Source organism: Toxorhynchites rutilus, chromosome 3 (genome assembly GCF_029784135.1).
Source record: "Toxorhynchites rutilus septentrionalis strain SRP chromosome 3, ASM2978413v1, whole genome shotgun sequence".
Taxonomy (NCBI): Eukaryota; Metazoa; Arthropoda; class Insecta; order Diptera; family Culicidae; genus Toxorhynchites; species Toxorhynchites rutilus.
Window position 1 is genome coordinate 94,971,709 of NC_073746.1, and position 25,809 is coordinate 94,997,517.

General features: G+C 39.2%; 1 protein-coding gene across 1 annotated transcript in view; it reads right to left on the reverse strand.

Annotated features, from left to right (window-relative positions):
• The window catches only part of LOC129778922 (proton-coupled zinc antiporter SLC30A2-like), a 16,776-nt gene extending 491 nt beyond the window's left edge, over window positions 1-16,285 (reverse strand). Inside the window, exons 1-4 of the mRNA XM_055786098.1 lie at window positions 15,788-16,285; window positions 1,203-1,313; window positions 985-1,147; window positions 61-887 (exon numbers count right to left, since the gene is read on the reverse strand). Coding sequence (XP_055642073.1) covers window positions 61-887; window positions 985-1,147; window positions 1,203-1,313; window positions 15,788-15,895 — 1,209 coding nt within the window. The 5' untranslated portion in view covers window positions 15,896-16,285. The remainder of the gene's footprint in view (window positions 1-60; window positions 888-984; window positions 1,148-1,202; window positions 1,314-15,787) is intronic.
• Window positions 16,286-25,809: the final 9,524 nt, after the last annotated feature.

Genomic DNA, 25,809 nt, shown 5'->3' on the forward strand with positions numbered 1-25,809 from the left:
GAAAGATTCATTACCATTTCCGAAGATTTTTCGCAAACTATTCTGGACGAGTATACTTACGGCAAACTTAATTATGATGGCAGCGATCAACACGCCAATACTTTGGATAAAATCACCAATCACGTGGATGATGGCGGCTCGCACATTGAGGTTCTCGTCCTTCGGCGATTCGCAGGTGGAACGCTCTTCACTACTTGAGGATTTGGTACTTTCTACGCTACCCCTCCGATTCGGGCACAGTGAAAAATCGTCGTCGGTGTCGATTCTGTTGTAGAGGAATCTACTGGAGCTTATGAGATCGGGTGAACTCAGCGTTACATCGATACTCATCCGCTGTCGCAAATCTTCTGTGTTGAGTTTCTTCTTCGCCATAGTCAACATTTTCTCCAGATTAGGGCTCGGCGATGAGGGACTGATTGCGAAAGAATTGTTCCTACTGTTAGAAATCGAAGGTCGCGGGCTGCTGCTCGGACTTGGTGCTAAATTTGGAATGGTTAGTTGCTCCATCACTTTGTCGTTACCTGTTTTCAGCTTCTCCAGCTTGGGACGTACTTTTTTCCTACAAGGAGATCCCGACCGTGAGCAAATGCGTGGAGTCGATGCCGGTGTGCACGTTGACGACAGCAGATGGGTTTGTGAGTGTGAGTGAAGGTGGGAATGTGCATGGCCATGGGAATGGCCGTGGTGTAAGTGTGGAATAACATTGCACGATCCATGGAGGATGAAGGCGGTGGCAATGTTCATAACGACACCTAGGATGGCCACGATTATCATGGTGTCTGCGTCAATTTCGAAATCCTCGGCTATCAAACGCTGCATTGACATAAATACCAGGACGGCAGTGAGCGCCCAGATGCCAAAAATCGACAGCAAGGCACCGACGACTTCTATGGAAGTGAAACCAAAATAGATAGTTGCTCATAATTTTTAATATTTTTCTACAAATTCCATTACAGATATGCGTAAAGGACAGTTCTTTTTTACCTATTCGTCTGTATCCGAAGGACATTTTGTCGTTAGGAGCTTTGTTCGAGAACCAAATCGAGATAACCGATATCAGAAAACTTATACAGTCGGACATCAGATGGGCAGCATCGGTCATGATGGCCAAGCTACCGGAAAAGTACCCGCCAAGGAATTCCGCGACCTAAAGCAGTATGATAATGTTATCTACAATTTCTTGTCAATTGTGACCATTTTACCATAAAGACCAAGGTGAAGGCAATAGCCCAAAGCAGTTTTCGCTTTTCAGACTTTCCATAGGTTTCATTGGTCTTAGGACTAGTGTTGAATAAGCACCGAGGATTCGTCGGCTGAAACGATGAACAGGATACAGAGGTGAGCGAAATGTCTTCTGACATTTAAAGACAAAAGGTAGGTGTGTTTTTGATTCAATAAACAGCATTTACCACAATCAAAAACTGATGTTTTTGTGCATACGAAAGTTTAGCCTGTTTACCGATTAGCATACCTGCATTCGGTATTATTACGCGTCATTTTCATCACAAACAGTGGAACATTTTGCAGATTTGAGCGAGTGTCGTTGTTTGTGCTGTATATTAGACCATTGACAACGAAACGAATCGCAGCCCACCCCACCAGCGTGACACATTCATTTTTTTTCACCAAAGTCATGTGCTACGTTGGGGCTGTTCCAGGTGAAAAGGTGCTAATCAGTAGTCACCCGCGAAGATAAAGCTGAATGACTCGAATGGGATAGGGGAATTTGCTCATTGTGAGGCAATATTCGCCTTTCTGTCGAGATCTATCAATTTAATGAATGTTTATCGGAACGGTTGCAAAATTACGATTGAAGAATGAATAACAAAGCGACGAGATACTCATCTTTAAGCGGACTGTATCAGTCGATAAGTTGAGACGTGCCAATAATCAAAACACGATTTGTATTATTTTTGGAATCAGCAATCCTGTCGGAACCACTGTGAACCAGTGGGGTCGCCCTTAACACGTTCCTCGCCCAAAGCGACCTTTCTGAGTTTCATCCGGAACCCAACTTGCGGATAAATTATTAAAAAAAGATCAAACTTAGTTTGTAGACAACTTTTACTTGATCTAGCAATATTTTATTTAACTTAAAGATGAATTGACAACAATAACATATGCCTAAGTCATACTATATGGGTTTCGCAAAAAGCTGCAGTACAAACCATCCGCACTATAAATTAATAAAAAGTATAGTATACATTATAATGATATGGTTATTATTTTATTATGTTTCTTCATATCCTGAAGTTACACTTAGGTGCCTATTCTATCAAATTCATTTTAAAAATCCTATTCAATTTGAACGAGGAAAGTGTCACCCATATCAGGGTGACGGGGCGACGAAAGTGTTATCGGAAGGGAGGTCATCCAACTCTATAACGACAACCTTTATAGCGACAAATCTCTCTATAACGACATGTCCAAAGGTTCCTTCAAAATCGCATAGAAATTCTTTTCGTTATGGCGACATTTCTCTATAACGACCTTTCCCTATAAGCACATTATTGCTTCTATTTACTGAAATGTAACATTCTCTATTGCGACAATTTTCAATTTCACTCCACTCATGTGTGGAGTGTGTGTATGTGTCAATGTCAGTGCCTACGAACGTAAATAGTCTATGTTGTGTATTATAAGGTTTAATCAAATGTGAACATCTGTTCACGCCCAACTGATTTCAATTTTCGGATACTTACAAAAACAGAAATTCAAATCATAAAAGAAAGCTTATTCAAACATATTAATCGAAGAATTATTGTACAAGAATCCAGTCATATAGAAAAAGAATAAAATTGCATAAAATTTGCAATAAATTTAAAAATGGATCTATTGCTTGCCCAATTGTTATACGGAAAAAGCTTTTGATATCAAATTCTGGCAATAACTTGAAGTATCGTTTGTTTCACTTCGAAAACATTCACTGCCCAAAATAAGTTGAAATACACGAAAATCCTCAACGCTAAAAATAAATTGGACATAATTTAAAGGTTCGAAATGGGTACTAAAAAGACAACATTGTTTAATGAATTAATTGTGCTGCATAATGCGAATTCATTCATCATGAAAAATATGGACTAGTGTCGTGAAAAGGGCAATAATACTGGCCAGTGGCATAAATTATCAAAATTTATTCACGACAGTAAGAATTAGCTTTTTCCCACTGTCTGGTGAATTCTCTTCTGCTGAAACACAACATCATATCTCTCATAGTGAGTGTAACGCAAGAGTTCATTTCAATCATGTCAAGGATGCGTGAACTTTGTTTACTATATTGAATGAAAACAGCACGAATGAATTTAAATAAACCTGCGTTCGCGCACCTTCCTTACTGTCAATAATTTGAGATGATTATCACGGAAGTCAAAATAATATTCATCGCTTGCAGTGAATTTTCATTAAATCCCATTCTTATACTAATTAAAAACAAAGAATGCTCCTACGTACAGCAGACTTTGGATGTAGATAATTTTACCCGCCACTTCCTTACCCAGCATACAGATACTGCGGGTAAATGTGGCTTGTTGAATGAAATCAATTTTAATGCGAAGAAGCCAGGAATAGTGACGAAGCGTTCCATGGCCGTTCCCACTTCACACGCTTCTAACTTTTTTAGTTTTAATACTTTTCTTTCGTTTATATAATTTTTGTATTTTTAAATGATTAATGAGCAGAAATAAAATTATGAATATTGAAAAATATTATTTGTTTTATTTGTTCAGAGCTTTCATTGTATCATAATCACACCCAAACTAGCGTTAGCAGAAAACATTTTATCTTTGGCAGAAAAGATGCCGTTTTGTGTTCATCTGGGTGAAATGCACAAATAATGAGCTGTTTTCAAAGCTTAAAAAAAGTTTTGTATGTATGCGAGCAGACATCTCTTTCTGTTTTCTTTTCTCATTTTATTTGAGATTGTGCAAAAAAAAAATTCATACGACGTCAATGGGGATCGAGAACCAAGGCCGGCTGGAATGCAAAGCTAATTTACACGACATCGCTATCCATATAGCTGCCAGTGCTGATATACGGAAGTGTGATAATATTACATATCATCATAAAATGAAGTTGGAAAGTGTTTTCCAGGAGGATAAAGAAGAACAGGATAAAGAAGAACATGGACGAGAATAAATCTTTCTCTGTCTGGGCCGTGTATTTAGCAACCTATACGAAAAACTTTCATATGCTTTCATTTAAATGTGTGTCCTGTTTCGTTCGCTCATATTGGCTCTAGCATATATATTATACAAATGATATATATGTATTGGGGAGTAGAACATTCTCTGTTATTTTTTAGCTCATTTAATGTAATAAATCGGGATGCCATAACATGAACTAAAAATAAACTTTGGGTGCAGAGATGCCAACCTTCCTGATTTTTCAGGATTTCCCAGACTTTCTGGCACGTACCCTGATATCCTGACAAACACTTAATTTATCCAGATTTTTCAGAAATAATCCCGATTTATCCTGATTTTTGTACTTTTTACTTTATCAGAATGAAAATTATAATTAAAAAATATACTGGGATCCTTCTCAAAGTTTTCCTGGTTGGAAATGAGAACGGCAATAATAGCTCTCCAGTCCGCACATGCATAATGCTAACATTAAATTGAATTCTTCTGATACAAAGCCGTAGCAAACTTTTTTGTCAATATGTATGATCGTTGAAAATCGGCTGAATAAGCTCCTCCAGAGCGAGAATCCCGAAACATTTTTACTACGCACAAATATTTCGAGGCTTTTCAAAACAGAGTTTGATAATTTTAAGAAACCAGAATATTGGCGAATTTAAGAAATAATATCGAGAACAACTTTACCTTGTATGATATGTATGTACGTGTAGCCGCAGAGTTATTGATATATGAATACATTTTAGAGTATAATATTACTCAAGAGGAGATTTTTGAATTCGAGGTCAATATAATATAATTCGCTATAACATTTGCTCGTCAGATTGAAAGTAGAATAAATTCAATGATGAAACTATAGTAAATGTATCTATAATCGAATCAAACAACATCAAAATAAAAAAAAATCAACAGTTCATCCACTGCTGATATGCTCATATGCTTCATTCCAAAGTGTGGACGAAGAATTCAAAGAAATTTTGAATATTGATTTCACTGCAATTCAATGTAGTGATGCTGTAGGTTTTTGAGGAAAATATATACGTAATCAAAAGATCCCTGCAATATTCTCTCAATGCCAAGGACTTCAACTTAATAGCTAGCAGAAACAATACGAGAAAATAAACATGTTCTAGGAGGACAGAATTTTTAAACTGCGTGGAAGACGACGGATATTGTAGAACAAAATAATAAGAATGTAGAATAATAAATTAATAATAAAATAGGGGATGAGGTTCTCAAATGGGGATCAACACTAGGGTAGGAGCCTACTGGTTGGTCTCAAATGTTCCTATCTCACGCCTCCACGAAGATCATATGACGACATTTTTAGATCGGGCGTGAACTGGAAACACACACCTGGTCTTGGCTCCGAGAACGGTTGTCGAAAGTGGCTAAGTGAGGGGGTGCGAGCGAGTCAGAGCGCTATATCTCTCCCGGGGAAGACCTCCCGGGTCATGGAGGCCTTGCCAACCCGCTGTCTCCCGTGCAAAGGAGATACACCCAGAAAATGGAGCTACGTTCACGAAGAATACTTAGAATGCGATCGCCCGAGGAGGGTCCCCGAACTGGAGCTGGTCCGGGAGTAAGAGCAAGCGGCCAGCGGCTGGAGGGCGAGGTGCAAGAGCGGGCCACCAGCCGGGTTCAACCCGAAGAGCTACCGCCACACGGAAACAGCAGCCATCGACATCACCAACGAAACGCTGCGCCTACGAGGCGTGTTGCGACTGTCAGACGACAGTCGTCCACACTTGTGGGTACTACTAGGCGACGGATCATGTGGACACACGAAATGAACGAATTCGTGATCCGCGCCTATTACATCTGCACTGCTTTGGAGACGGACTTGAGCGGTCGCCCTCGAATACTCGCAATGTTCGAGGAAGCGTATCCAGAGTTCGTCGGGAGGCTTGACCAAAACGCGATGAACGCGAGGCGTAGAGCGATTGTACGCAACAATATGTTCTCCCAAACGCAAGTCGACGAGATCAAGCAGCAGGTGCAGAGAGAACTAAGCTCCAGAACAAGCAGAGCAAGCGATGTGTCGAGACGAAGTTCAGTACGGCTGAGCAATTCATTCGCGAGTGGGGCACGAGAATCAGCACCAGTGGAGGCCACAGTACAACAACCCCCTGAGCCGGAAGATCCACAGCCAGATCAACAACTACTACGCGATTTGGTCTTCCATTACGACGAGGCGATCTCACAGTTCCGCGACACGGACCCTTTGTCGCGCCCCAGGATCCCGAAGTTGCAGCATTCCCGCAGGCTGACAAGTGCAGTAAAGCTCATGAACGAGCACGTTCTTCCGCTGCACTTGGTTGATGCTGAGAACATGGAGGAGCTGCAACTGAAAGTTTACTGTGCTGCTGTGGCGACCGCCAAAAGTTTAGGATACCGTATTAGGCCAAGAGGCGGACTGCTCCAACATCTCCGTGAAAGGCGTGAGCCTCCATGGCGAAGGAGATTGGAGCAACGGATCCTAAACAAGCGCGCCGCAATTGGAAGACTGATGGCGTACAAAAGAGGCAGCAGATCGGTGAAATTATGTCGCCAAGTTGCTGTGATCGTGCGGCCTACTGAACTTCGCCAGCTGGGAGCTCACCAGCTGACGGAAAAACTCGACACACTGGTACAGCAATTGAGTGTCCTTACAAAACGGCTGAAACGTTACTCTGACTCTGCAAAGCGCCAGGAACAAAATCGGATGTTCAGAGATAACGAGAAAGCGTTCTACGACCACATTAGCGACGAGAAGCCCGACTACCGCGAAGGTTTGCCAGATATTAGCGATGTGACGAACTTCTGGGCTGGTATTTGGGAGACCCCAGTAGAACATCGCGACGGGCAAATGTGGTTAAGACGGGAGGAGGAGAGTTGTGGTGAAATTGGAGAGATGCCAGCTATCATCGTCGGAGAGAACGATGTCCGCGAAGCCTCGCGGTACCTGAGGAACTGGGCAGCACCGGGCCCCGATGGTGTTCAGAACTTCTGGCACAAGAAGCTAACCGTCGCACATCCAAAGATAGCTGAGTGCTTCAACAAGGTGCTACGTGACCCACACAACCTTCCTGAATTCGCCACCCGTCGCGTCACCTTCCTCCTCCCGAAAGACAGCAACACATTGATCCCATCAAAGTACAGACCGATAACGTGCCTATCGAGTCTGTACAAAATACTGAGCAGCATAATTACCGCCAAATTTTCTGCTCACTGCGAACAGCATCACATCATCGCAGAAGAGCAGAAAGGATGCAGGAAAAATACGCATGGCTGCAAAGACCAGGCCATCATCGACGCAGCCATAGTCGGCCAGGCGGTATATAACCAGCGGAACCTATGTATGGCCTACATCGATTACAGGAAGGCTTATGACTCCATACCTCACTCGTTTCTCGTCCGGGTATTGGAGCTCTACAAAATTGATCCCGTCGTCGTTAGGTTCCTGCAGCATGCGATGAGGCAGTGGAGTACGTCTCTGCACCTCAGTGATGGGGAAAATGTGTTGCAGTCTAGAACGCTGCAGATAAAGAGGGGGATATTCCAAGGCGACTCTTTCAGCCCGCTTTGGTTTTGTCTGGCACTGAACCCCCTCAGTAGGACGCTCAATAGAAACGGTCATGGCTATAAAATAAGGTATGGCGACGGCGCCCACGAAGAAGTGACCCATACCTTCTACATGGATGATCTCAAGGTCTACGCTGATTCACGTCAGCGTCTAGGTGTAGCTATCCGGGTTGTCGAATACATAAGCAGGGACATCTGCATGGAGTTCGGCCTTGACAAGTGCCGCTGTGTCCATCTGCTGAAAGGGCAGCTTACCGAATCCGGAGGTTACGAGGTCTATGACGGCGAGTTCATAAGAGACATGGTTCGTGGCGAATCCTATAAATATCTTGGATTCCGACAGCTCACCGGGATTCGCCACTCCGACATCAAGACGGAGCTGCGAGACAAGTTCTTGAGTCGAGTGAACTGTGTCCTGAGGACTTTCCTCAACGCGGGGAACAAGGTACGCGCGATCAACACATTCGCGGTTCCCCTGCTGACCTTCAGTTTTGGTGTAGTCAAATGGAGCAAAACTGACCTAGAGGACCTTGAGAGGAGGATGAGGAAAGCATTTAAAGAGGCCGGAATGCATCATCCTCAATCGGCACTGGAGAGAGTTTCACTGCCACGCAAAGAAGGGGGACTTGGAATAGTCGACATATCTGCACTGTGTGTTGCCCAGGTACGACAACTGCGCGAGTACTTCGCAGAACGCGCCAACCAAAACGCGCTATACCGGTCTGTCTGCGCCGCCGACAGAGGATACAGCGCTCTGCACTTGGCGCAAGCGGAGTACCAACTCAACTGCAATCTGCAGACAGTGGAGGAGAAGATTGCAGCTTGGAAGCAGAAGGCAGTGCATGGTGCCCACCCCCATCAACTGGACCGGCCACACGTCGACAAGGCCGCATCTAATCTGTGGCTAACGCGTGGTGAACTCTCTTCAGTAGTAGAAGCCGACATGATAGCCATCCAGGACAGGATAATGCCGACGAGAAACTGCAGGCGGTACGTCTGGCATCAAGACGTTGATGACATTTGCCGGATATGCCATCAACCAGGTGAAAACATAGAGCACATTATGGGAGGCTGTCCCGTTTTGGCCAACGCAGCCTACACCGAGCGCCACAACAACGTGGCCCGTATTGTTCATCGACAACTGGCGCTCCAATGTGCTCTACTGGAAGACAACGTACCAAACTACCGGTACCTGCCTGCACCTGTCCTGGAAAATGACCGTTTCAAGCTGTACTGGGATCGCACTGTTCTGACCGACCTCTCGATCCACCACAACCGCCCAGATATAATGGTTTACGACAAGAGCGACCGCAAAGTCACCATCATCGATGTCGCTATTCCACTGAACCAGAATCTGGAGGAGACCCACGGTCGCAAAATCTGCAAGTACCGACCATTGGCCGTGGAGCTCAAGGAACTGTGGGGGCTAAGGGAGGTCCCAAGAATTGTTCCAGTCGTTCTCTCTGGAACTGGAATTGTCCCGAAGACACTTCTGGAAGCGCTAAAGGTGTTGAATATGGAGAAGGAATTGGCCGGCATCCAAAAGTCGGTCATCCTTAGCACCTGCGCGATTGTCCGACAATTTCTCGGTCAGGACTGAAACAGCACGAGCATGCAGATACATGCATTCCGCAGAGCCTAGTCCCCCTTTGGCATTCAGAAGCCCGGGGGAAGGTGAAAATTCTGGCTAGGTTCGGCTAGTTAAGAAGTGAGATAAGTCTGCCAAAAAAATATATATGCAAGTCTGCCTATACAAATGATTCTTTTGTTTCTCGAAATCGACACGAACTATCTGGACAAACCAATTTGAGCTATCCTGATTTTTCCTGATTTTTATTTGCATTCTTCCTGATTTTTGAGAATTTTTGTTAGCAACCCTGATAAAACTCAATACTCAATAACTCAAAAACAAAAAAACACCTCTATCATTTTTGGATGTAAATGTCAATGTTATGTAAAAAATCCTCAGCTTTCAAGAAAAAAATAAAAGAAGAACATAACTCCATTGGTCCCAAAGCTATTAATAAAATATAGAACCATTTCATTCATTGAATTTTAGAAGAAAAAAAATATTTTAGGAAAAAAGGGAAAAATTTGGTTTTTCGAACCACCCTAGTTTGGCATGGATTGTACACATAATTAAGTTAATGTTGATAAATTTTTTAAATACCATTTCTGACGTGTTTTTACTCTACTTTTGCGACCTAATCAGTTATCAACGATTATTAGTTTTTTTTAAATGTACCCAAACTCATCCGCAATTTTGGTATATGCTTGCAAAATTTGCACCGCACTCAAACGGTTAATATACAGTTGAATATTACCACGATTTTTTTTTCAATTGTTAAAGTGTTGTTATATTAAAAATGAAATGCATTTTAAAACGTGTTTCACACGTGATTTATCCCAACAGTTGGTTTATTGATTCTTTACTTGTATTTGCGTGCAGACGATGATTTCATGTCTATAATTATTTCAACTAGTTTGGTTGAGTCAGTCATACATTACTACAGTTCATGTATGACCTCTTTTGTAACCTCGTTATGTTTTAGCCACACCATTGCATTCAGTGTGAATTTTAATCTGCCGGCCACAGAAGAAAAAAACTCTTCAACATATTCCCTGCCGCGTGGGAACGTGTCACTCAGGTCAAAATGTCGCTAATTTTGAATTTTCGTGGGTTACTTATAATCGATTTTTGTTTTTTTTGTGGTTTTATGTAGGTACTCATGTCCCACACTTATGCTGACTGGTTCGGTCGTGTTCACTCAATTTAGATGATGTGAAGAAAATAGTATTGGCCTATGTCGAATCATCGTTAAAGAAGTTGTTGAGGACCTAAACATATCGATTGGCTTGTTTCATTCGATCTTTACCAATGATTTGGGCATGAGACGGGTCGCCGCGCAATTCATATCATAATTAGACAATTTTGATCATTATCAGCATCGCATCAACATTACTAAGAAGCTGTTGGACTCTGACTGTGAAGACCCGAATTTGTTCCCCAGGGTTATAACTGGTGACGAATCATGAGTTTCTGGTTATGACATGGAAACCAAAGCTCAATCATCCCTATTTGAGCTGGCGCACGTGCTAGGATCGAAAAAAGAGCGCCAAGTTCGGTCAAATAGTTTCACTTAGATCCCCCGCAGACTGCAGACTGATTTGTCGGCCGATAGTTTGGTCGGCATCTTAATCAGTACGGAGAGGTATGCATGTGCGCACATTACGCCGACTCAGTTGGGTCGGTTTTTGCACCAAAGGGCCGACCCGACCAAACTGTTGGTTGACAGAAAGATGGTAGTATGCGGGGGCTCTTATAGTTTTCTACGAATTCTTTCCACAGGGTAGATCGGTCAATGAGAAATATTACCTGCATGCAGTGTTGCCACACGTACAGATTTGTCTGGAAATAAAATATATATATATATATATATATATATATATATATATATATATAACATTTTCGATGGTTCAGATTTTTGGTACAGATTTTTACGTAGGACAACGTCTTCCATTCCTAAAACGAAAGCGTTACGCCGGAGAACGAGATTTTGAGAGTTAGTAGCTCCTAAACAACTGAACGAAATGGTATGATAACAACTTCATTCGAAAGATAAAATGCCTACACGTTATATGCTTGTCACTCTTTGATCCAAAAACTTGTTTCAATAACCCTAAAATTGCTTTCAAAACAGGTTATTGAAATCACACCAATCGGTATATAAGCGAGTGCCGTTCGGAAATCCACACATTCTTTGTGTGCACACCGACTGGACAACATCGTTGCTGGACGAGCTGAACAAAGAGGGATCGAGTGTCTTTCTCAAGGCAATGAGGGTGGATGTGTAGTGCAGGTGTAGAGTAAAGTTTTCCAATGCTAGAGACGAATGAACTCAAAAAGTTCAAAGTCTACATAATCAAAAACCGAACCGAACCGATCCACTCAGTTATGATTGCGCAACGATTGAGGTACGATCGATGGAATGGTTGGATGGTTCACTAATACAGACTTCAAAACCACGGAGCCTGTGGAAATCGGCATAGATGCAAGCTGCGGGTACTTTTGTACTCGGTTGCGTTTCTGGAAATCGGAATTTTTCCCTAACACAGACTTCAAAACCATGCAGCCTGAGGAAATCGGCATTGCAAAATAGATGCAAGCAGCGGGTACTTCTGTACTCGAAAACCAAACAGTGATCCAAGGACCTGAAAATAAATTTGCCGGACTGGTCGGCTCGATACTCGAACTTGAACCCAATAGAAAAACTGGAGGCTGCGATTTTGGAGATTTGTTGGTTGGTTGATTGTTTCAGAGAGGCTTCAAACTTCTCAGTTCATTCGCATCTAGCATCGTATCTATCTAGGATAGAATAGGTAAATCGTATGCCGAAATACTTAACTGAAAAGATTAGGTAACTGATTATTAAAATCAGAAATTTCATCAATAATCTGAAAAAGCATCAAAATTTTCCATGATTTGGTGTTAAATTCAAAATAGTCCTATAACAATTGGACAGCAGAAATATATTTAATTATCAAAAAACACTACACTACAGACCTGTTATTTTATCAAATAAATGCTACCTGAAGTACTTAATCAATGCATTAAATCATTTGGTCACACCTGGAAACCCTGGGTTGCCCTAACATTCTAAAGCAGCGGTACTCAGCCTTTTTTTCCATAAGGGACACAAACACGTGTTAGTCATGGTGTTGCGGGCCGCAAAGAAAAAAGATAAATGAAGAAGGGTTATGTTCTGGACACGACCGGACTTTTAACATAGAACTATGAAATTATTACATTGAAGGAATTCAATAAAAAAACTCTTTGATACAAATATTTAATAGCAATGACAAGGGCCGAAGAATGAATGGTTTCACTGAGTGAGGAGCGCCAACGCTTTGCGGAACGTTTTGAGTAGATTGTCTAATTAATTCTAAGCATCAATATGAACTGTTGATTGCTCGCTGTTTAGGGCACTAAAACTGAAATACTTAACTTTTTTAATATTTGGGTAGTATTTCAGTATCTCATAGCAAAATTACATTTCCATCGCAGAACGAAACATCTCAGCACACGCAGAATGGTAACAGAAAATTCGAACCGAACCTATTATGTGGTGGCTACGGAGGCGAAAGCAATACCATTGAAACAAAATTTCAATTTCAGTTTTACACCGAAGAATACAACTCTCAACATTGAAAAATACCTTACTTTCAACCCGAAAACAATGAAATCACCATTAAAAAAAAAATCACAAATCAGTCATTCATGATTTGTCAGTCATCCAAGCAGCAATGTTCCAAATTGTATTTCTCAAGACCGGGTTGTTTAGTTTGGTATTTCAATTTGGTCTTTTCCCAGGCTAGAGGCGAATAAACCGAGAAAGCTTAAACCCTCTTCAATTCAAAACAAAATCATTATACCAATATATCCAAACACACGCCTGAATTCACAGAAGCTCTCTTCAGGAAAAAATAAATATTAAATAGACTTTGAGAATGTATCGAAAATTCTCCAATAAGTCATTAGTTAAATGTTCTCCACGGTATGAAAACCACCAACATACCTCCTATTTAATATTTGACTTGTGCTTCGATTCCGCTCTACACTATGCTTGCTTCTGGCATATTCTGAAGATGCATTCTGTGGCGAAAAAAAAAGTTCAAGACAATAGCAAAATAGAAACGAAGATTGATCATGGCGAGCACAATATTTAGAGAACTTTCACTGACATCCAACGATGGACTTTCAAGCAGGTATTCATATTTGAGATTTTTCTGATTTCAATAGTTTGCTTTCGAAGCAGTTTTGAAACAAGTTTTTGGGTCAATTAGTAAACAGCATTACTCATACACCTTTTATCTTTTGAATGAAGTGAATCACATACTATTTTGTACAACTGACCAAGAGGTGTTAACGCTGGTGCAACGCAACGCAAGAGGTGTAAACTTTGCACCACAAACGTAACACTCTTGTTCAGAAATTTTAAACTTCACCCCAGTACAGATTCAAATATGATGTGATGCAAAACACAAAAGCACTCTTCAGCAGACGGCATGCAAATCGACGCGGTGTCCCCACCGAACAAAATTGCACAATACAGTGCGATATCTATCATTCATTCTTCCTTAGAATCGAGTAAAATTATTATGTGTGTTTGATAGCTAAAGCGAGACGACTTGAATGATGATGATGATGATGTTTTGAGTTATAGAGGCTTTTAAATTCATCAGTTCATTCGCCTCTAGCCTTGAAAAAGACCAATTTGGAGAGCTCAACTAAACAGTCAGCCTTAAAATAGGTTATCCGAAAGATTCGCTGTCGTCTGGTCGTTAGCAAGATGATTGATGAATTATGAATACTGTGTTTTGAATTCGTGAATGGCTTGTTTCACGCTCAATGGATAGAATACGAGGGTTCTAAGATTGCAATATTATCTCTATCTACATTGTCCGTAGAACTATTGCTGCTATTGCATTTCGAGCGACCAATTTACGCCTGTCTTATATGCAGTGTTATTTGAATATTGTACCTCTCTCATACATACTCGGCCACGACAACATGATAGGAAAATGTGTATCCTTCCAATTTCCCTCACTTTAAATTATTTATGGGTTAGGGAACCGTAATGTATAAATTACCGAAAAAAATTGAAGAATTTCCGATTCGATTGGAATGGAAACCAACAAAATTCATTCGTAACTAAAAATATTACCGGTAAAATTATTTCATAGAAAACCGTGACCAGTTTTCTGATTTGGTACCATTGAAAGACGTAGTTTCATATAAAAAAAGTAATGATTTCATATTCATATTTTCATATCGATATTTTCATTTTTATGATCGGATTAAATGTATTTAAAAGATATTTAATCTACTAATGCCACTTAACTAGATAACTAACTAATGTGTAGATGTGTAATGTGTTAAACTTCGTGATTCTCATCTCATGTTTCCTAAATGATTTCTTATGTTTTCGTGATTTTTACACATACAAAATGATACCGGGCCAGGTGGGCCAACCTAAAGAGTCTGGTGGGCCGCAGGTTGTGTATAGCTGTTCTAAAGGAACCATTTACAGTAGTTTCTTTGGTCAGAATTGGTGATGGTAAAATATGACCAGGACAGGATGGTGTTTGTATTTGAAATTTTGGAAGATTATCGATATATCTCGACAGCGGGTTGAAAAAAGTCTAGACCAAAGACCAACCTGTGTTGCTCATTTGCTGATACAGAAAACGAAGTTACTCAACGAAACTTTTGAGATGTTTTTGGTGTGAAATTATTATGGAAAATTCGAATTTGCCAAATAAAACACTTGCAACTTTAAATTATCTTTTTATGTAGCAGCTCACACTTTCCCACAGTAACTCGGCGTGGAATTAGATCATAATAATTATACACAGATTACCGAAAGCGATAAATAAATCTCACTGTTTCAATCCGCGCTCTCCCGATAATTTTTTCGGCAATGGAACCGTTGAGAAAACAGAAGCATGTCCATGAGATCTTAGCTTTGACCCACCTTACCGTTTTGTTTACATTGCGTTCGGTGTGCGCGCAGATTTGGCTTGCGCATGCACCAATGATTGCAGCTAAACATTTTTGTGTGAAGGAATTCTCATCACGATCTTGGTCGATGTTTCGAGCATAGTATTTTGTTCTAAAACCACTGACTGTAGATATCAGTATGGAAACCCTCAAGAGGCAATTAATTTTTGTTGTTATTCCTTATCGTCAGAAGAAGTCAGAAGGCAAGCAAACCCGCTGCTTTTGAATGGGTAAGCGTTGATGTAACCCATAAATCAAGCCAAAACGATGGGTAGTATTTCTCTCTGCGGTTTTCAAGTTTCTCATTGCTCAGATAAGAGCCAGGCGCTTAGCCTGCGCGAGTTGATGATACATTTGCTTCGTTGCAATTTGCCATTGTTTTGCGGAGAGGTTGATTAGATGTCGCAGTCGATGTTATCTTCGTGATTACATTATATTGTATGCATCTCTCGAATTGAACTGGCACACAATTTTTCTTTTTCCTATAATTTCTCATCAACTTCACGAGCAATAGCTCTGCACTTACACTAGTTATGCTCTGGAGTGACAATATATTTGGTTGGCTCGGCATGTTGTTGCCACTGTCGTATAATTCATCATCGCAATGAGTGCTCACTTCCAGATAAACAGACATGTTCGATATGTTTTGTTCCGCACTGTTTCTTCTAATCCACTGTCACAAGTGTAGCACCGAAAAACAACTTCAAATCAATCACCAACGGCGTCCGATGAATTCCAGGTCATATTTTGCCCTCACATTTAGGACCAATGATGACCACAGGAACTACTTTAAGTGGAACGAACGCGACCGAGGGACTACGGTTAGTGGCGATGGAACCCGATTTTTATCTGCTTTTTCTAGTTCGAACAGTGGCACACCAAAATTATCACATCGTTCAACTAACAACAATAACACGCACACAAAATCCACATCCGCAACGTTGGCTTCACGTGCGCAGCACGGCTCAAATCTGCTGCGTCTCGATTTAACCGGCGTACAAACTATACTGAGTGGACTTTTCCATTTCGAGAGTATTTGCTTTCTCATATCCCGTGTTTTCGCATATATCATCGGCTGGCAATTGAAAGCTCCAATCAGTAAGGCACACAACCGGCCTCCACACTAATACGATGGCGCAGAGAGCTTGCGAATGTGGCTTTGGATGCTCAGGTGAGTATCCCCACACCGCACCGGGAAATGTAGTCTCGAAGATTGTCAACTTTTTGTTTTTTTTTCATCTTAATTATAAGATGAATGTGATGGAATCTACAAACATGATGGTTTTACAATAAATGACCCTCTCTCGGTAGATTTGATAATCATCGAGTTCAACCCTTTGTGTGTGGATCCCACGAGCTCCACCATCGTCGAAAATACGATGTGCAGTTGTGCGGTTGTTCGATGGTTACCTACACACACCAAAGTGGTAACCAGCGAGTATATCGTAGTCTCACGCTATGTTCGAAAAATCTTCATGGAATTCATTCGCTCTCAAGTTTATCAGCCAAATTGAGTGATTTGTAGGATAAAAGCTCAGCAGTATCGGCTTGATAATCGTATTCATCATTATTGGCCAGGGAACGTTAACGTTTTAATGCGAGGTGCCAAAATGTTACAATAGATAATGAATTTTTTTTTACGATATAATAAATAAAGGTTGAACAAGAAAAAAGAATCACACGAGAATTTTGACGTAGGAATACGTCTTTCGAGAACATATTGCGGTACAAATTGAAAATCGAAAAATTGTCCAATTTCAGTAATTTCATGATGGATTGACGAAATTTTTGCGTCAATCGATTTCTCTCCATTACATTTTTTTATATTGAAGAAAAGAATATATGTCATGAAATTAACTATCGAACAATTGAAAAATCTCAACCCCTATCCTAATGGAAATACCCACTTCTGATTGGTCCCTAACAGAGACATCAACACCAAGCTGCCTGGAGAAATCGGCATTGCAAATATATGCAAGTCAGGGGCATTTTTGTATTGCAAGTATGGTTAGTGATACGATTAATTTAAATTTGAAAATTTTATGTTGGTTGCTTCGTGAAATTTCATATCAATGACCGATCGTGTATTGTGAAAAATTTATGCTAAATTGTAAGTGTAAAATTGTATATGGTAGCAGTTGTGTTAAAAATGACTTAATATATAAAACGATTTATTTCAATTTTCATAAATAAAAAAAATGGGTTGGTTATATCTATGATATAACCGCAAGGTTGACGTGGGACTATTTTAGCGTAACAATCATTTGTTTGTTTTGATTAAATTTTTTATTGAATGAAACAATTACCGAATTCAATTGAATTCAATATATTTGCTTTGTGGGTAAAAAGATTGTATAATTCCATATAAGGTCAATTCATGCATTGTGATAGATTATGTTCTTCGTTTCAAGTAAATTTAATGACAATCTTTTACGTTTGGTATGATACCTAGGACAAAACAAGTGAACGGGAGAATTATCAAACGATTATTTTATTTAACATTTCCTTCTGAAAGATGCGAGTGCAGAAGTACCCCCGGAAGACCGTTTTAAGGAAACATATTCTAGTTTGCACAAAGGTAAGCGAGTACAAAAGTACTCGCAGTTTGCATTTATTTGCTGAGCCGATTTCACATTTCAGTCGGAACAACAATACCCCCGAGTTCCATGTATTTGCAATGCCGATTTCCCCACGCTCCATGGATTTGAAGTCTGTGGTAGGGAAACACATTTCAGTCGGAACAAAAACACCTCCGATTTCCATGTATTTCCAATGTCGATCTCTCCAACGCTGCTTGGTTTTGAAGTCTGTGTTAGGGAACACATTTCGGTGAGAACAAAAGTCCCCATACTTTCATGTATTTGCAATGCCGATTTTCCCTAGGCTGCTTGGTTTTGATGGCTGTGTTAGGGAAACCGTAGATCGGGCCAATCAAAATGAGGCAGCTAGGGCGTTTAGATAACGCTTAACATTTTAAAGTTATTCAATTGTTTATCTAATGAAAAATAACATTTTAATTATTGCGATAGAAGCGTAGAAATATTCCCTATCAATTGATGCAAACATCTTTCCGATCCAGTAAGAAATGTTCGAGTTATAAGCATTCGGAATCTTTCATTTTTTCCTGCATTTTCTGTGTTTATGTTTTTATTTTACCCCCCATATACTCCGGTTAGACGTAGTCCCACGTCAAAACCAAGGCGTGTTCTCGCTCGAGAACGGCCAAGGAAAGTTTCTACGGCGAGAAAAATTGGAAAAGTGAAGAGATATTAGAAAAAGTGATTTCCCATATGCTCTACATATAGTATTAGTAATTAAATAATTAGTAATTAAAATTCGCATTGGGTTGAATAAACACTCAGAAAGTAAAAGTTATTAATGAAGATTACCTTTTCCATTTCAAATATGTTTTCTCTATATAAAAGTAACATGTTTTTACTGATGAGAAAAATTGATAATTGTGTTCGGTATTGGTAATTATCTTATATTACATTGGTGAGTTTTTTTTCTTCATTTCATCCATACATATCACAGGAAGCATTTCGTCTAGGATCACAGAGGGCGATTTTCATCATATCTCGTCCCACTTCGGTATCTTTTACCTGATACGCACCATCCAACGACTGTTTACTATCCTTCTGTCATCATCGCTCGGTAAACACTGGTGGAATGGACAAACAATGCCCAACAACCAAACAAAACGGCCCTATTCAGGGCCACCAAATCATTATCAAAGAGTTTGACCATGTAATTCTTCAAACATATCCAAAATCAACAGATTGCCTAACGGAATCCTATGTCAACTATGCGGTCGTGTCTCGGACACAATCCTCCTGTGACTTTTTTTACAGTTTAACGCATTCGTCGCCCAACGCCACCTAGCTGAGTTTCTTGCAGCTTTCGAATAAATCAATCGACGAAGGTCAAACTTTGTTTGTTTACATCTTGTACATAATCTAGAAATATTTTTTTTCCAATTTGAAGGCAAACTAACAACAGTAACGCATGCTAATGTCATGTTTCGTGGGTTTTGCATGAAACAGTAGTACAAACAATCCGTAATGTGAATTAATAAAAAGTATAGAAATAAATTTTTATCGTTTTGTTTTATGATTTTTCTATAAATCCTAAATTCATATTCGGGCGCCAATTCGATCAAATTCGGTTTGGAAATTCTATTCAATTTGAACGATATCTGGATGATGGGGCGACGAACGTGTTCAATTAAGAATTTAAAGTTTAAGGAAATACTTTTCAATTTTTAAATTTTCAATGCACCGGGTACACGGGAAGCTTTAGTTCAATACCTACTTCTACTGCTCCCGATGCCTTAGAATAAGAATAATAATAAAAATAAGATAATGGAAAGAAATGATGATACCATAGCTATCCATTAAAAATAAAGCAACTTCATGATTCCATTTGTTTTATACCTCAAAATACCACGAAATCGTAAGTATTTTCAACTCGTTTTTCATATTCTCCTTATTCAAAATGTAATCAACGACGATATTATTTTTTTTCTGTTCTGTTCAATCACAGTCCTACGTCAAACTTACACATTACACATTTACTTCGCTTTGAATTTAACAATGATTAACAAAAATTGCCACAAAAACTTTATTGGATACGTTAAAATCTGCGATTCTCGGAAACATTTCCAAATCTGGAATGTAATGTTCGATTGAACAACTTCACAATGGGCCCGATCACGAACGTCACTTAACGGTGAAAGCGAAGTGAGTTGTATACAACGTTATTACGGCTGCCATCGTGTGTGTAGAATCCGGAAGAATTCATCCGTCGTGACAACTTCGATGAACTCGGTGTTATTATGAATACAGCGATACTGTGACGTCACGGGGAAAAACAACTATATTTGTCACTTGTGTTTTAGATGGTGAAAGCTAGTCACGCGGAATGGAGTAAGTTTAATTTCGGATTTATTAAGCTTTTTTGCCAAAAATTTTGAATCTTGTCTTGTTTTTTAAGAAATAAAAGATAAACAAGCAGCAATTTACCGGCTTGGTGGCATTTTCAAAACGAAATCCTGACGTATCCAGAGGATGTAAATTTGTTTATTTGGAATCGATAAATGCGCTATTGGATATAATTGAGGACTAAAAATTTAGCTCCCGTAGACCGATTGAAACAGGGCGAAAAGTTTAATTTCGATTGTCCTAAATGAATAGAAATTTTTTGTTTCTATTTTAAGCTTTAGACTAACAGAGAGTTGTAACCCCATAAAATGACGAAGAAGGCCACTGGCCTAAAACGATCATTATGATTGATTATGTATAATATTGATTTGATGATAGTTTGAATTTAAAATAATAACTGTAATGTTTTTCCAACATTGCAGAGCTGGTTTTTGTAATTCAAACATTCTCAATTGGTGGACAAGGCCCTAATCAGGACGATAGCTACATCGAAAGGCCATTGATCTTTTGTTTTACGTAATAGACATTTTCAATGATTTTGAAGACATACTTTGAATGAAAGAATATTTAAGTTTCAAATAAGGAAAAAATGAATCTATCATTGCAAAGCTTTCAAATTAATAATTTTTAAATTATTCTCTAGTTCTTTTTCCCTAATTTTGATATCCGTCTAAAGAAAATCTGAATCATTTTCTGCTTTTGGCAAATTATTGAAACTCATCAGATGTTTCATATGAAAATTATGCTTCTGACCGACGCTACTGACCAGTTTCTGTTTAAATAATTATATCAAACCTCATGTTCCGTATATCAAATTACACGAGAATGGGAAGGATAAGAGGATTAAACTTCAGAATCCCAGAAGGGAGTAGCTCAGATTATACTGATCATGAGATGGAAAAATTCTGGTTTATTCTGAGATATAGAAGATATTAGAGGATACAAATTGTAGAAACGGTTCTTAAAAATGATTCTAACGTTGACCTATACTAAATACTTCTCACTATTCAAACGAGTAAGACAGAGCTGAGTACAAGAGTATGCGAGATATCGAGTTTAATAACTCATGATAGTCATACTTTATCTCTAGGGTAATTTATAGAGAGAGGAAATAAAATTACATTCCCATATGTTCAACAACTACATTATTCAAGAGCAACCAAGAATTCCTCCTCATTTTTGAACCAGCGTTTAATTCAGCAAACTAACTCACCAAGCAAATAATTCATGGAATGAATCCGAATAGTTGGATTGAAAAACCGAATCATCGAGATATAATCGCAAACTTGTCATTCTAAAACATACTAAAACATGCAACTGACATGTCGCTTATAAACGGGAATAAACTCTTTCACTTTTTTTTATCCCATTTATTTATTTAAGGCTCATTAGCATTTTAGCAGTAAAGGAGCCGAATTTTAATCGTGTACATGTCACATGGTTATCATATCTATAATTAGCACATTATACAGTTGCCATTCGCCAGTATTCCTTCCCACTCTACATTGTTGTGTCGAATCGGTCCCAACAAATGGTGTCGCCAACGATGTCGATATCGTGCCATTTTGCAATGATTTTGTCGACCTACCCTTCGTATTCGACAACCAATTACGAGCCAAGGATGTGCCAATCTGGCACCACGTCGACCGATCGCAGCACTACTTGAATCTTATTATAGCTTTGTTTGTGGTCAAGAAAATAAAAATAAAAAGTGCAGAGAAGCGTTCTTTATAATCATTTTATTAAACGCATAAGACGATAAGACGATAAGCTGATCATTCAACTCTGGTAATACCATCATCATTCGAAGCATCCTCCTCATTCAATTCGTTAACATCACCGGCCGGGATTTTCATACGTTATAATGAGGGAGAAAGTGCGGCAGCAACAGCTGAAATAAAATAAATTTTAAAGCCTAATCTTCTATCGTCTTCGCTAGTAATACCATTCTATTTATCCTCCTCAGTTTAGCCGTAATATATCGTAATTAATCGTTTCATCTTATTCACATCCTCGCTAATCATTCTTCAATCACTAGTGTTCCAGCTGCATGTTCTCCAGGACGGGTTTGGTGCATGACATTTGTGCCGCAACAGCTGAAATAAGATAAAGTTTACTTTTGAGAATAATGAAAATATAAGCCTACCGTGTTAGCAAGTCATTTGATTTGGGAAATTACCTTTGCTGTTGCAACCATTCAACCACTGCTTCAATGTTTTGTTTTTAAATGTAGCACTCGCTTTCGCGTTTTGAATGACAGCTTAGCGAGAAAGAGAGAAAGCAAAGCTACAGTGATCGCTCTGTTCAAGTTATCTTGTAGAATTATAGCTGAAACTATAGACATTGTTGCCTGCGGGAGGCAAGGTGAGATAATATTCCAGCACTTTTGTAGCACTTTTCGTCGCTCGGCCGACATGGTGTCCATAACTGCTCGAAAATATAGGAATCTGGGTTCTATACCACTACATAAAGTACATTCACACAGTAGCCATTTAGGCGTAAGAGTATTCTTTCTGTTCTTCCATTATCCAGTTAGACCACCGGACAGCGGAGACAGTTGATTGATCATTGTTGAGTTATTTATAGAACAGCAGCCCGATGTGTCTTGCAGAGCAGAGCTGTTGTATGGATGAATCGATCTTATTTCGACCGTGGATCGATCTCCATCGCTGATGATTGTTGCGTGGACGTAGCTATTCTGTAACAACACAAAGATGGTCAATGAGGACCCTGAGTTTTGAACTCACGATCGATCGCTTACTAAGCGAACGCGCAACCAATGTGGTTACGGAGAACCCCCAACTGTTTCACTTCACGGAGGTCATTTTTACACGCAACTGTCCGTGACAATTATGATAGACACAAAAAGATTAAGTGAAGTGTAAGTGACGTGGAAGCGTTTGTGACAGTGATGTTCGTGATTAGGCCCAATAATTGAAAGACTTTCATCAGAGAATGATGATGGAACAGACTTTATATACCTTTTTTGTAATCAGATACAAGTACAAACTCATATTTGTTGCGAATATAACTTGAAAGTCGTTTGTATTCTTTCATTTCCTTTTTTTTTTTCTTTCTTTATTAAAGAGATTTTCAGCCAAAGGCTGGTTCATCTCTAAATTATTCTTTCATTATTTTACTGATATGTTACTGATTTTCTTACAAAATACTGATAGGGGGAAGCACTGGGATTAATTTTCGTAAAGGGGGGAATGGAGCAGAAAAGGTTGAAAACCACTGATCTAGTGGCTGTAGACATGTTGGACCCTTTTAATGACCAAATTCTCCACCGGTTGAAAATCACTGTGCTAGACACTTAGAAGACGACTGGCAATTGAGGGAATTGAAATGTTCGTATATCGGCGTGTGGGGCTACACCAAAAAATAATTATTAGCGCATGTTTTGCCATCCTGATTTATAACATCAAATTTACCTAAAAATAAAAAAAAGCGCTACCATCCCACACTAGTACAGTATATATATATATATATATATATATATATATATATATATATATATATATATATATATATATGCCATAGTAATATAAGAGCAATAAGAGAGATATCGAAACAAGAAACACATTATAAATAAACACGCATTATCTCTTTCCGCATACTTTCCCACATACAAGGTCCCCGACCGAAAAGAGAAAAGAATAGATTCACGTTCATGTTCTCCCTTTTACTCATAGAAAACACTTTCCATGTATACTTTTGAGAACCAACTTTATTTCATAATGTAGTATAATATTCTCACGTTTCCATGCAGCAGAACCAGTAGCTACAGTGTCGGACAAAACATTAAGACCACTGCTCAAGCAAATAAAGGAAGTGACAAAACGTTGAGAAAAAATAATCCAATCCAGTGCTTCAATCCATTTATAATAATTTATTTGCATTGTTCGAAAAAATTTATAACATCTGCAGTTAAAACAATAGTCATTCGTTAAAAATGCGTTTTAAGCATACTTAACAACTAAAATGACGCGACAAAAATTAAGACCGATTTTGAGACTCATGATAAAACAAGAAGTGGGTTATATCTGTGATATAACCGTGAGGTAGACGTAGGACTACCGTTGGCTCGGTAATCATTTATTTGAAATTGCATATGAATCAATTCATAATGCATGAATGAATGAATATTCTGAAAGTTTTACTTGTTAGTGTGTGGGTGGATGAGTATAAGTATGGAATTGTTATTAACATAAAATTTAATTATTTCGAACTTGTTGGTGGTCCCGAAACGAACCGACTGAAGATGTTTGATACATGATTCATTTTTGTTTTCGGGAGAATAACACGAGATTTTTCATGATCACTCCATACGCAGAATAGAAACTGAGGGCGCCATTTAACGGTGAAAACGAAATAAAGTCTATATAACCTTGCATAAAATTTATTTCGTTTTTATCGTGATGTGACAATTTTTCATGACTGTTCCATGCAGAACAGAAACTGATGCTATTGGATTGCATCACGGGAACACCACGCTGAATGCGTAAATGAGTGCGAATATTCCTTCGTTTGGACGCATTTACACGCAAACAATTTTTCATGAATGTTCCATGCGAAAGCAGAACAAAAACTGATACGAGTACTCACGAAAGTACTCACGCCTTGCGTGTATCTGCTATGATTTCCCAAACACTAATGCAAGCGAGCAAAACAAATCACAGCTTGCATGTATTCGCTATTCTCCAGGTGCCTAGATTTTGCGTCCGTGTTAGGGAACATATTGCGATCACCAATCATCATCAATGAGTTAGATTGTAATGATTTCAATAGCTAGCTTTCAAAGCAATTTTGAATCTATTGCAACGATTTTTTGGACCAATAATTGACAATCATATAATTCGTTGACATTTTACCTTTCGGGTGAAGTGATTATTATACTACTCCATTCAGCCGGTAAAGAGGTATTAACGTTCAAAAACTTGCAGTCCAGCGTCACTCTCTCGTTTTCGAAACTTGGAACTTACACTCCGGCAAAGAAATGGAAGACGTAGTTCTACGTCAAACATAAAAAAACAAGATAATTCATACCGTGATATGGTTCTAAGGTTAGTTTAGTCGTTTAATCTTTGTTATGCATAACTTCAAGTGGAAGTCAAATATTTGACATATTTTAATACATTTTATTTCAACCGCTACCATATACAATTTTGCACTTACACTTGTGCTGCGTGATATGAAATTTCACGCAGTAACCAAAATTAATTTTGAAAATCAAATTTTGTTTGTTAGAGTTAATCGTATCACCTATCTTACTTGCAATACAAAAATGCTCCCGACTCGCATTCATTTGCAATGTCGATTTCCCCAGGCTCCTTGGTTTTGAAGTCTGTAGTTTCATAAAGTATCCCGATTATCCGCGAGCGGATAATCCGCGGTGTGGATAATTCGCGACAGCGAGTTCCATAGTGAATCTATAGTCCTTTCTTGAATTTGTCAGTGAGGGATTGATTCATGCTCTTCTGTTTTGGTCATCCCAAATCCCAAAGCTCCCAAATTATGTGACCACCAGGGTTACCATATCTACAGAATAATCTGTATTTATACAGATTTTTCAGACTTTTTGAAACCAAGAATCTGTAGATACAGA